Here is a 13,589-nt window from a genome sequence, read left to right as displayed (position 1 = left end):
TCTTCATTATTTCAACTGTTTCTCTTATCAGTCTCGGGAAATATGCCCTTCTCTTACCAGCATTCTTGCTTGATCGAACTTGATCGTGTGTCCAGGTTCCAACCATGCATGTTCGGCAATTGCCGAGAGTCGGAACTGTTTTTTATCTGTGGCCCTTTGGTTTAACTGCAGCCTCTTCCTGCTTTTTTCTTATCATCTTCAATCCATATCAAACTTTGCCACAACTGATTCTACAGACTTATGGAATAATCACAATCCTTCCCAGATCTCCTTCTTCTAACATGTATAGTAATATGACTGTCATTCGGCACATGTTGACAATTCATTTCACTGAGGTTTTATAATATTGTTACCTAGGTGAACAGTCTCATTATGCTGAAGCAACTTTGGTTCAAACCCAGGCTTGTTTGGGTCACTCCACTGTTTTCCACCTTGTTAATAAAGCATACCATTATCCTGGAACTTAACTGCCCCATTACCCAGATATCCATGTCCACACAGTACCTTGCTTCTACTTCCCTTCCTCACACTACTCCATCTTAATTGACCATAATTTCTCAGACCACGATCTCTCGTAAATATAATGCATTTATTCTTACAATATTTCTGCCAGAACATCTACAACTTATTGAACTTCTCATATTCCTCAGTAGATATTGTAGAATCAAAAAGATATTCCTAAAATATTTCACTCGACATAAAATTAGAATATTAATTTCTTATATTTTATGTTTTTCGAGGTCATAATTGAGGTCTTACTGCCTCGGCCAATTTACAATGTCCTAGGGTGGCAATGATAACTGATCAATAATTGCCAAAAAAAACACTTCATCCATATATGAATTGCTATTTATCAAATAATATTAATTACCAATAATAAATCTCTGAAAGAGCATAACTCATAAAAGAATCCCATATTGATAAATGAACCAAGATTTTTAGGTTCAATTCAGCACAAGAGATTCTTAAAGGGTAAGGGGATTTTGCAGTTGTTGAATAGATGGAGATACCTACCAAGAATTACTTCCGCAGCGTAAAATTTCATTTCAGGCTCATTGAACACTCCATGCTGGGAAAGATGATAGTGAAGATCACCACCATTCATTAGGTCAAGTATGAAACAAAGTTTGTCTGGAGTATGAAAAGCATATGTCATGCAGACAATAAAGGGACAGTCCACCTGCAGAAAAAGAAAAAATATTCATAGTATAAATATTAGCATTTAAAATTTACCTCTATAAGCTACCTACTACTACAAGCCATTGCAAACATTAAGTTTGCATCTATATTTATGGAAGACTATGTAAAATATCAGAAAGCACATTTGCTACATTTCAAATCTGAGACTGGATAGACAAGCTGATATTATAACTATAATACATATCATAAGTAAAATTTTCTACTCAGGACAATCTACTCTATACACATTTAAAACTGCCTTAATAAAAACATTCATGGCTCATACTGACATACAGAGAACTTGTATGCTAAAAATACAAAAGAAAACTGAGAATTATATTTAGAGTCATGATAAAAACTGATGATTTTTAACAAATACAAGGATCCTTAAAGAATATTATCTCTAACAACAAAAACGAGGATGCATTAATGTAGCATGAGTTAATATAAAATCTGGAAAGAAAACAAAGCAAAAAATATTGAAATTTGAAGGCCCAAATTTTCAAATGTCACAGGATGTACCCTGAAGACATGATTGTTGCAATCATTGGTGGATTGGTCATGAGAAAGAAAAGTGTATGAAAGAAAAAGTCTACAGAAAGATATCATTGGCTGTCAAATACCAAAAGATAAACATTACTCTAGCCAATATACGTAATTACTTACATATTATGGAATACCATTCCTCTGATATCAATATTTAAACTGTGAAGGGCATATATCATGGGTCTTTTCATTTCTCAAGCAATGAAAAAACTGTGGTATTAGTATTAATCAAACCACATCTATTGGTTTTCTCCATAAACACTGATTTGCTCCTCAAGTCTAAGGCCACATGGCATGAAATTTGACACTAATGTACACCATTTCATTTTAATCATATCAATTGCAAATCACCTATATATACCCAGGTGACCATTATCTGTGAGTAAGAAACACGTATGTAGAAGGACTAGGATTAATCATGGGTGTTGTCAGTGGCCATCCATCATGAAGTACTGAGAGACAAAGGAGCAATGACAGGGAAAAGTCATTAAAAAAAGTAAGTTAGAAAGTAAAAGATCCAAAGAGGAAGGTAAACTCATTGTCATTCATCACACACTAACGAGGGTTAAAGCAGAACTAGTTTAGTGCTGTGGTACTTGCACTTGTTCTGGAGCACAAGATATAATGAGTGGTCATTGGGATAGAGATGTGATATTAAGAAGATGAGGGGTGAGGGTGACCTGCATACGAGAGAGGGGAGTATATGTGTGTGTGTGAGAGAATGAGAGAGAAAGAGGAAAGATGTCTGAGGGAAAGAGTCACAGGAATAGGGAAGTGAGAAGGAGAATGTGGAATTCATAATGCCACTGGCAATGCCATCATCAGGCAAGGTATGTTTACAAAATGACCATACTAGTGAACGCAGGAAATTTACTTCCCACAGAAGGAGGCATGGGAAAGGATTTAATGAGAGGTAGGTGAAGGGGTAGATGTATTGGGGATGGGAGAACTTCTGAGTAAATTAAGGGTGTGAATTTTATTGCAAAGGGGGGAGGAAATGAGACTCATGTCTAAATTAATATTTGTCTTTGCCTGTTGTCTCCTCCAATTTACAATATATGAAATCACATAATTAAGCTTATTCTCTTTGAATATGACACTGAAGTCATTTTCTAGAGGATGGACTAGACATGAGAAGAGGCCAGTATAGAGCCACTATTGGTAATGCAAAGTCTATAATATGCAAGCCTGGAAGTGAATTTTTGGTCTCACACTGACTTCTTCAGTCAAACCATTATACACATGCAGTTTCCTCTCCTCAGTGATCATCACTGGGCATCTACTGGGGAATATTTTAAAGAATATTTTTCAATAGTAAAGGTGTCTTCTAAGATTTTGTATCTCATGTCAACGAGCTCTGTTTCAAGGAGAAAATCTTTGTGTGTGGTACACAAAGATGCCAGGGATGCCATTTCACTCAATATTCAGTAAATGAAAGGTTCTATGAAAGGATTCCTGTAGCCTGCTTCTTAAAGCAAATGGGGTGACTACCATTCCATATCTACTTCTCAGAGCATTAAGTTCAATATGCTGGAATTCATAAAAATTTCCAATGCCATTCTCCTATATATTTTGGATCAAAGTAGAGTTAGAGAGAGTTACTATCATACTAAAAATTCACATTTAATAAAACAATTTGAAATGAAATTTTTTATAAAATACGAACACTTCTATTATATGGTTCTAAAAATCATCCAACAATTTCCATTTAACTCTTCTAATGCTGAAGTAACATTTCCCAATTTAGAAAACCAATTATGTATTTCATTACTGATGCAATTACATATCATTGTTTGGGTGGATAGTGAACACTAAAGAAATTAATAATTTTAATTCAGTACAATGAAATCAAAATACTTTATGTACTGAATGAAGAGTAAAACTACAATTTGTAAACTTTATACTCCATGGTTTTATCTGCTGGCTGTGCTTGTTTGATCTAGTTTATGAGAGAGAGTAGACAGTGATTATGAACAATGGACTAGTTTAATACAATATTATTATTTGTAGATCAGCATTCAATTTCAATCATATTGAATGGCTTTATATTTTGTGAAATGGGTTGGAATCATTTATTATTGGCAGGATATATAGTCAAGTTCACTGGCACTGTATGATTATAAAGGATAAATATGTTAAAATGTAGTTTTCTGTTGATTTTTACCATGAATAGGGCAATAATGACATCAGATTTCTCTCTACCTTTCCTCAGCTTCCTAATTTCCAATTTATTCTGTGAGGATTTTGGACTTAAGATTAGGAAGAGGAGTGATGCTCTGTTCTCCACACATTAATTTTGATCATTCAACCCCCTATAGTGCTCATTACCTTAGCAGATATGAATCATACAAAACAAATCTTATCCTACTAATTTTATTTATTTCTCAGATATGAAAAATAAAAAATAATGGTCTTTTAAAGAAAATACATACCAAATAATTTAGGAGGAATACCAGTAATATAGGATAGGAAACAACAAAACTTCTAAACAAAAAGAAATTACCAAAGTAACTAAAGGTCACACAGATAAAAAATAATAATTGATGTGTCTATTTCAAAAATCAACATCAGGAAGTAGAATGGGGGAAAGAAGACCAATGATAACATTAGCCTTGTACAGATGAAAGATGAAATGCGATGAAGTTGCATTTAAAATCCCATAGAATGATGGCTGAACATTAATAAACTCAAGTAGTTTTTAGGGGAGGTGACTGACAGCTGAGGTCATTTTCGTCACTAGGGATGGTCAGGGAAGGATGAAGGGTGGAGAAAAACCTGGTGTCGGCATTAGTCTGCTCTTAATGACAGGCATCAAGGGGTCTGCAGCTTAACGTTCCATCCAACGGATGGCATGCTCACTCTAAGTACCCTTCACAAAGCACCTCAAGTAGGGATCAGGATACCATTGAAAAATATCTGCCACCACCGGGATTCAAACCCAGCCCTTCTGGATTGGAAGCCATCCTGATCCCCTTAATAATAAACTCGAATTGCAACCAAACATCATTTCAGGAATGATGTCTGGTCATAATTTGGGTTTGTGAGCAAAACCCATGACATGTACTAAAGAAAATCCTATACCCTCAAAGTTCAACTCCTAGCAGCCTTCAAAAATCTAATATTTTTTAAAACATGCAATGACGTTAAGGGTTAAGATTTGATTTTGTGGACCACCATTAGTTCACCACCACTCCAGTATGAAAAAAAAAGAATAGGTCATATTTTCCCCTAAATATATGCATCACAGCTGGATTCCAAAAGAATGAACACTGATTATATCATAGTCTCATCTATTTAATGAGCTGACCACAAAATTGACACTCTATAAGTGCATGCAACGCCAACATTTAACACCACATAATCACAATATTCAATAAAACATGCATGCCTTACATATAATATATTGAGATTGTCATTCATGGAAAACAAGTTTGATTTTCAAAGTGAAAATCAAATTATAGTGTTTGATATACAAGTATAGGTAATATATTAGTATCATTGATACTAAAATAAAATAATCTCTCACTATAATATTAAACTTAATGCATTTACAATGAACAATACATTAAGTATGAAAAAATATTTTATGAAATGGAAGGGAATAAAAATATATACATTACTGCCATAGTATTCATTCCAAGCATTTGACTAAAGGTTCATAAATGAATTAATTCTCTCGTAAGCCATACAGTAATAATATCTTAACTTCTTTCAAAAAATTACTCCAATTTTTTCCTCCAAAATATTTGCCTAAAATTGATCAATGTTTTTTCACTTAATATTTAATGATGATTTGGAACCATGTCAAGTATTTATTTTGGAAATTAAATAATACTGTTCTGTTTTTCTAACTTGAAATTCTTATTGCTGGAATATTGCCGGTTTCTTTGTTCCCCGGGGAATAAAAAGCAAGACAATATTGCCTCCATGAATGACAAATCTCTGTGGCTATGTAATTTAAAATAGTAGTTGAAACACGAAAACAATGACTATCCCATAGGCCAAGCAAACCATGCAAATAGGAAACTTCTTAATTAATGCATCCAACTTGAAAAAACAGCAGAATTTAATACCAAAAATAAGCTGCATTCCGAGCATGGAAAGAGTGAGAAATAGCAAAGAACCATTTAACCTATTTTAGGGTGGTTGAGTATCACTGGAGATGAACTCAGTACTCACCCCTGTACTGACCAAGGAGAGCATTATCCTCTCATTTAGCGCTAGAGTTTCGCCCTGCTTCATTTTGATTCTCTTCTTGTCCAAGCACTTCATCGCATACATTTTCCCCGTGTCCGCTTTCCGACAACCGTAGACTTCGCCGAAACCTCCCCGACCAATGATTCGATGCACACTGAAGTCATTCATTGTTAGCTGTAAAATCACATACAATCAATTAATACATTAAAATATTTTGTATCATTTCATGTAATACATAGCACGTAGAGCCCTTATCTAAAGTGATACAAAGGGAGAATTCCGTTGTAAAAAATCAAATGCAAAATATATTGGAAAAACATATTGCATGTTTAAAGCTGAAGAGTTGATAGTATGTGCAAGATTTGATTTGTGGATGGGTTAAAAGCTATAAAGTTTATTCAAATATGAATCACATTCACTGTATTAGGAAGAATTTGACCTTAATGTGTGAATTGGGTAAGATGAATGGAATATCCATTCATTTAGATAAAAATCAACTACTCCTACTAAGCTTTACAAGCCTATGTAAATTGAATAAATTTTTGAAAATGGATATTACCAAGAGAAACCTCTCTTACAGATTAGGGGGTGCCTTTTGATGAATCCTTATATCCTTATCATAGTGGACCATTTCAATTCCAAGAGTATAAAATAAATGGTGTTATTATATACTGTGAAATACACAAATGGTTCAATAGCGTAATGGACCTAAAATACAGGTATGCTATGCACTCTGGGTCAATCTCAAAAGGAAAATGCATCATTCGCTTGGAAACTATACTAATTCATATGATATCTGTGGGGTCTCAGCTCAGTACTCAGTACTAGTTCACAAGCTCAGTACCAGTTCACAAGCCATGTATGGTACAAGTGAAAAAAAACTAACTCTGAGATATTAATTATTGATTTTAAAAATATATTAAACAATGTTCAATAAGTTTATACAAAAAGAAGCGAATATTTTACAGAAAATTATACACAATTAATAGACCGTGGAGAAGTCATTGGGCTAATATTTTTAACTGTAACAATGAGGCATCATACTGTGGTTATCATATAAGTAGTTATGTGAAAGAACAGTAAAAAATGAGAAAAGGATGACTTCTCAGCACTGATTGATAGGTTTTTGAGAGCTTTAAACCAATAAAACTACCAAAATAACATTATTGTACAACAGTTGTAGTAATTTTGCAGCACAGGAAATTGCATAAAAATAATTTAATTAAATATTTGAACAAATTTTGTGAGATGAGCAAAATAATTTATTTAATAAAGACATTTTGAGATAGTTTGCCTTTGAGTTAATGTTTGCCTACTCACCTGAATATTTAACTCCAAATTTTTCCATTGACAAAACCTTGTATACTTGTCACTGAAAAAAAAGAAAACTGATTTAGAAAGAATTCAGCTATATTCTCCTGCAATTGTGATATAAATTTTTCCCTCTTCACAACAGTAAGGTGAAAGACAATGGCATTGGCAACAGTAGTAATGTATTTTGACAAGCTTAATCTTAAAAAATACACAAGTATCTACTTTAATTTGTGCTATTATACATCACATCTTTCAAATTTATAAAAATTCTCTAATAGACAGGAAATGAGAAGTGAATAAGGCAATAGAACAAAAGAAATCTATTGCTTGATGGCAGCAAAAAATAAAAGCAAAAGAGTACAATTGGATAATTCTAGACCACAAAAAATCTTTGGTATTGTTCCTTTTTTATATTTGTAATTAAAAAGTATACACATAATAGACAATAAACAACAATAAATAAGTATTCCAGAAGCACAGTATATGCTTCAATGCATTGCGAATGAAGAATCTGTCTAAACCAAAAGATTTAAAAAATAGCCATACATATCAGACCTCGAATTTCAAGGACCACATATGGAAAATTACTTTTTAAAGTTAATATTTTGAACATGCTCTTTTTCAGGAAAAATATCTGTTCAATTTTCAAACAAAATATTGAGTACTTTTTACCCAATGACAAGTTTGGAAAATTAAATAGCGAAAAGCTCAAAATTCTGGCCCCTCAAATGCAAAATACATGATCACTCACTGATTAGAAATATAAATTAACTACCACATGCATCTTTTAAAACTAACCTTTCCAAAAACTTTTTGAAGGGTTCACCTCTGAGATGATTGAAAATTTCTTCTATATAAGGCTGAAAAAAATGGAGAGAATTTTGACGAAAAAGTTGAGGGAAAATATCAAAAAACTTCACAATGCAAACAGAAAAGCACCCGGTTTACCTCAAATAAATTAACTGGAACTTCATTTTTCATTAAATACTTCTGTACATGCGCCACAGCTTCTTTCGAATAGTCCTGAAAATATAAAAGAATTTCATGATGACAAATGGATTTACTGGACTCATTAAAATGATCTTGCATAAACACATATAATCCTATATAATACATATAATTAACATCATTTACCTGGAATCATTGCCATTTACTTGGATTTATGGTTCTGCACCATGATTCAATAATTCTACTTACATATATACAATTTTCTAGCAAGGAAATCATAAAACAACTTCAATAATACAGAGGGAAATGTTAACAAATATATATTTAAAATATCAATAGTTAACAGTCAGAAGCTAATTTGAGCCAAATGGTCTGATCTATGGGGAAAAAATGAACTGATGTTAAATGTAAATAGATTCCCTTCAGAAGATTATCTATTTCCATTCTAACCTCATTCACAGATGGCGTTCTTATCCTAAAGCAACAAACCGATAAACAAGAACTCCAAAAATACATTTCTTTATGCAAAACACAACTTTTTAATCTTCATCCAGTGATACATATGCAGACAAATGGTCAATTCTATAGCAGATAATTGGAAGGTTATTCCTGAAAGACTGAATTTCCAAGACTTTTATTCTGGCCAAATTATAGATACAAACACATGGTATGACGTGGCAGTGGATATCATTCAAGAATCAATATGATTTTTGAAATTTCGATTATATATCACTGCATGCATGAAAATAAGAACTAATATAGACATTGAAAAAATGTATTGACTTTAAAAAATGTGCACTAGCCCTGGGTGATATATGAGTTTGTAAAAACATATCAAAGATGCAATAAGATCATTGAGGTCATCTGCAGTTGCACACCCTTCAGTGTTCATTAGTGGGAGATGACTCTTATAAAACATTCTTTGACAAAATTATTCGGCAAAAATCAATAAATTGTGCATAGAACTAACTAAGCATGAATAATCAAACCACATAATGAAACATCCAGATTAAACATTCAGAATAGTACATCCACCTAAATAAAATACTGTATATAATTGGATTTTTTTACATTTTTTACCAACAAAATGTTAGGAGGGGAATCAAAATATCAAGGGTTACTCTTAAAAAAACCTAAGATAAATGACTTCATTGAGCAAAAAGTAATGTACATTCGTCAACTTAGCATATGTTAAATTTCCTCGTGATGAAAGTTCCCTCCTAAATATGTATATTGAATGTCAAAGACATTAAATAATGAACTTACATGCGAATGAGCCAACAATTCCTTCATAACGAAATTATCATAGATCTCCCTCGCCAACTTCCGCCTTTCTTCTGAGGACTCTAGTTTTTCATATCGCTTTATCTGCAAAGAAAAAGAGAATCAGGCATTAAACCACAGCCCACCTTCCACAGTGAAAAATGCTTAATTTTTACCACTGTTGGGATTGGAGTTATTTGAGAACAAAAGAATGCCATCACGAGTACACAGCTAATGCATCAGATATATGAAGCTTTGGATAGCTATAGTTTTCATTATTGAGGGCTCATGGGTCCATCTTTACTGATTTCAAAATAGTTATCGATTTTTAGGGGTGTAAAGTTTGCCAATTTTCTGAAAGTATCATCGCAATTTTCCATCATCATTACTCATATTTTTTGCTCCAAATATTTTTGAAATCAAGACTACAGAATACACAAGTAAAACCAGTGTAACAACCACACAGACTGGAGCACTAGGTGTTACATTTGTTCCTCAATTTTTAGTAATCATTTTGCATACTAATTACACGTAATACTTTTTTCACAATGCCTATTAGATACTATTGTGGAATTTTCTATTAACATTCAAATAACTCAATGTCAGGGCCATAAGTCACCTGCATAGCATTTATGATAAAATTCATTCATATTCTTTAGATGGTACACATTTGTTGCTTCAATAAAAACTCCAGGCTTCAAAATATAGGTGCTAATGAATTAATACCTTGACATATGTTTTGGAAATAGCTTTAAGAAAGATTTTGCATGATTATGAGAAATTTCATCCATACATCTGAATACCACAATCAATATCAGAAGTATGACTAGCATACATGCAGTGGTTCACATAAAAATGCAATACAAAATATAACCACTACTACATACTATATACACATTATTATTCATACTGCATAAAAATGCCCTTGATTACATACTTTGTTTTAACAGCAGTGTAATTAAGGACCATGGCAGTTTAAATTATTACCTGAATACAAATTTGCACCTGCCACAACAACCAAGATTGATGCAGGAAAGTCATCAACCTTGCATCACTTGGGGGGCCAAAGTGGTGATCTGATGCGGGAGCCAAAGGGGAATTGGGTGTTAAGCATACCTTTTCAATCACTCTTATGTCGCAACAGCGACTATTTATCAATAATAGTCAGTTTATGATAACAGAAAATTAGAATAATTTCCAGCATCCTACGGTAATTCTACAGGAATGTTATATAATATTAGGCTCGAACCAGTTTGGAACATTTTTTGGATGTTCTTAAAAAAGCTACCACACATCCTTGTGGATTTACTTGTTTTCTCTGGACGATATATCATCTTATGTGGAGGCTGCTTAGCACTATCTTTATCGTAGGTGTAACTCCTTGGTTGTAGAGTCCTGAAATTCAACATCTTTAAATTTTTTCAAGAGAATCTAATATAAATTAACTAAAAGAGACATTAAAATAGTCCTCTAGCTAAACTTCTCCCTCATCAAGGCTACAAATGAGTCCACTTGATCTATTCCACCTTTTTACCTAAATTAAACAGTAATTCTTCAGGAATATTATCTCATCCAACTCCTTTGGTCCCCATCATTTTATGAAGTCTTTTCTATCTAAATGAATGAACTTACTGCCCACAATCCTTATCCATGCCTCATGCCCTGCATAAAATGAAGGCTGGCATAATATTTATATCTTAAATTCACTTCACTTTCCCTATCTATTGTGATTATCAACTTCTAATATTCTGATACTCTGTATTTTTATTGTGAAAATTTTTTCGTATTCCCGTTTAATGCCTCTTAAGTTCCTACACCTACAATCTGCCCAATAGTTACCATATTTACACTTCTCCATTTCCTCTATTTCCCTTACCCTACAGCTTTCTCCCCACACCTTCCCATTCAATTTTTCATTTCCTGACTGCATCTTCTTTTCTAATTCATAACTATGCTCACCAATTTCTTCATCTACCCATCTTCATCATCATCTCTCGTGTAATACTTAGGTTCCTCATTCTCATTGCATTTAATGTTCCCTGCAGCTCCAGTCACCCTTTTTTGAAATATCTCTCACATCATCTCTTACCATCATCCTCCCAAACAATGCTATAGACTGATTACTGTATTCTTTTTCGTTCCTATGTATGCTAGTAGGGATGTGGTATTCTAGTGGGCAGAGTGTGGTTCTACAGACTGCAGGGCCCAGGCCCTGGCTCAGCTACATCCAAGCTATTTGATTTATCTGGTGCTAGATCTTCTTGGGAAACCAGAGGAAATAGAACTTGCTGTTCCATTTAGTTTAGGGTTCTGTAAACCACAATTGTGGCAATTGCACATGCTATTGGGCTTAGCATTAGGTGAGCCATACCTCACTGGGGCCAAATTATCAAACCAAACTTCCCGTTGATTACCAGTTTGTTTATGCCAGTTGCTCATTTTTTATTTATTTTTTCTAATCAAAGATTACGTAGCGAATACTTTTGAAACACTATTGAAAAAAAGTACCGCCACTGAGGTTGGGTATGGGATTCCCAAAACGTCACCATTATTGATGTTTAGAGCGGACGGGTAAAAAGATCCAAAAGAAGGAAAAAAAATCAGGGCGACGCCACTTTTGGACGGCCCCCAATTCCGGAAGACCATCCTGAGGGCAGATTGGCCACTTCACGAAAATGAAAGGAAGCGACCCGCCACTCGCTCGACTCTTGCCGCCACAGAGGAATCAATAAATAAGAGGATTGAAATCCACGACGGAGAAGAGGGTCTCTCTCCCACTTCGCCTCCCGCTGGCGGAGAAGACGGCTACGACGGCATCGCGACGACGCCGCAGGTGCACCGGAGGAAGGGGGGTGAGGAGGGGAGTGGGGTAGGAGGGCGCCATCACGCTGCATCTCCCGGCGGTGGAGCCAAGTGAATTCATTACCCTAATGGCCGTGAGAGAGGGAGCGCGCTCATCGCATGCGACAGCGCGCCCTTGTCGCGGGGTGAATGAAGTCCTCACACAAAGAGGTGAGAGCGCAACATACCATCAGAAAGACCGCTGCGGAACCCTGGGGAACGCGCATTCCCAATCCCGGCCACACTCTTCCTACAGAGCCAAGTCGGTCGTTTCTCACGAGCGACTATGGAGTAGATCCGACGAAGTGGAATCGAGAACTAAGATCGATCGGGAGACAAAATAAAAACGTTTGGTAGTAGGTTTTCTTTTATGTATTCATGGACTTGTAGGGACACATCCATTGCCCTTGGGACGTGGATAACTCCATCTGGAGGATAAATTTTGTTTTATGTACATGTTACTAATTATGTGAATAAAAAGTTGGAGGTGGCCGATAGATGAGCTCCTTTGCACCATTAGTGACAGAAGGGTAATTTGGAAGGCTTAGGGTGTTCAATAAATGGGGAAGAATGGTGGAGAGAAACCCGGGGTAGACATAACCTGCTGCTAACTACTTAAGTACTTCTGACGACAGGCGCTATGGGGTCACAGTTTTGACGTCCCATCCGATGGAGGGCACACTCCAATTGAAGTTCTCTCTTTTCATATAATACCCCAAGCAGGGCTCGGGATGCCACTGAAAAATACTTTCACCACCGGGATTCGATCCAGAACTCTCAGGGTGTGAAGCCAACGCACCAACGCGACCCCCATTTCCGTACGCTATCATGCAAATGTCGCACGACACGTAAAAAAAGATATTGTTCAATAGAAACTGAAAAGTGCCGAATTTATCCATCATGCTACCAGTTACTTATCTCTCAATAAAAATGACATTTTCTGTCTCTCAATTTTAAAGTTGCTTAGTTATTAGGCTGCACAAATGTAAAACCACGAAGTTATTCACCCAACTATGGATAAAAATTTCTGCTATTTTGATTTTTATACCTTTGTCTATTCATTCAAATCTCTTGAAATGGTAGTGCGTAGAATTTAATATTATTTTTCGCACACCTGCACATTCATTGATAAGCGTAACCATTCGAGTAAATAAATGTGCCACCATTATTTTTCTACGATGGCCGCGGGGAGGGGGGGTTGCCTTCAGTTGAAACTAGCCCCAGGGTAGGGGGAAAGTGTATAAGAACATTATTATGAGCTAATCGGAATATGAATCGGCGGCTTTAGCTCGAAGACCATT

At 35.0% G+C, this 13,589-nt stretch overlaps 1 protein-coding gene across 1 annotated transcript in view; it reads right to left on the bottom strand.

Moving 5' to 3' along the window:
• Nucleotides 1–13,589, bottom strand: part of Gprk1 (G protein-coupled receptor kinase 1) — a 1,192,964-nt gene that overhangs the window by 16,567 nt on the left and 1,162,808 nt on the right. Inside the window, exons 4-9 of the mRNA XM_071589974.1 lie at nt 9,451–9,552; nt 8,185–8,259; nt 8,035–8,096; nt 7,243–7,294; nt 5,905–6,096; nt 1,015–1,180 (exon numbers count right to left, since the gene is read on the bottom strand). Of these exons, the coding sequence (XP_071446075.1) occupies nt 1,015–1,180; nt 5,905–6,096; nt 7,243–7,294; nt 8,035–8,096; nt 8,185–8,259; nt 9,451–9,552 (649 nt within the window). The remainder of the gene's footprint in view (nt 1–1,014; nt 1,181–5,904; nt 6,097–7,242; nt 7,295–8,034; nt 8,097–8,184; nt 8,260–9,450; nt 9,553–13,589) is intronic.

The sequence above is a fragment of the Hetaerina americana genome, unplaced genomic scaffold (assembly GCF_022747635.1).
Source record: "Hetaerina americana unplaced genomic scaffold, ioHetAmer1.1.p SCAF_4, whole genome shotgun sequence".
In the NCBI taxonomy this organism is placed as follows: Eukaryota; Metazoa; Arthropoda; class Insecta; order Odonata; family Calopterygidae; genus Hetaerina; species Hetaerina americana.
Note: the sequence above shows the minus strand (reverse complement) of the source record. Positions and strands in the feature narration are given on the sequence as shown.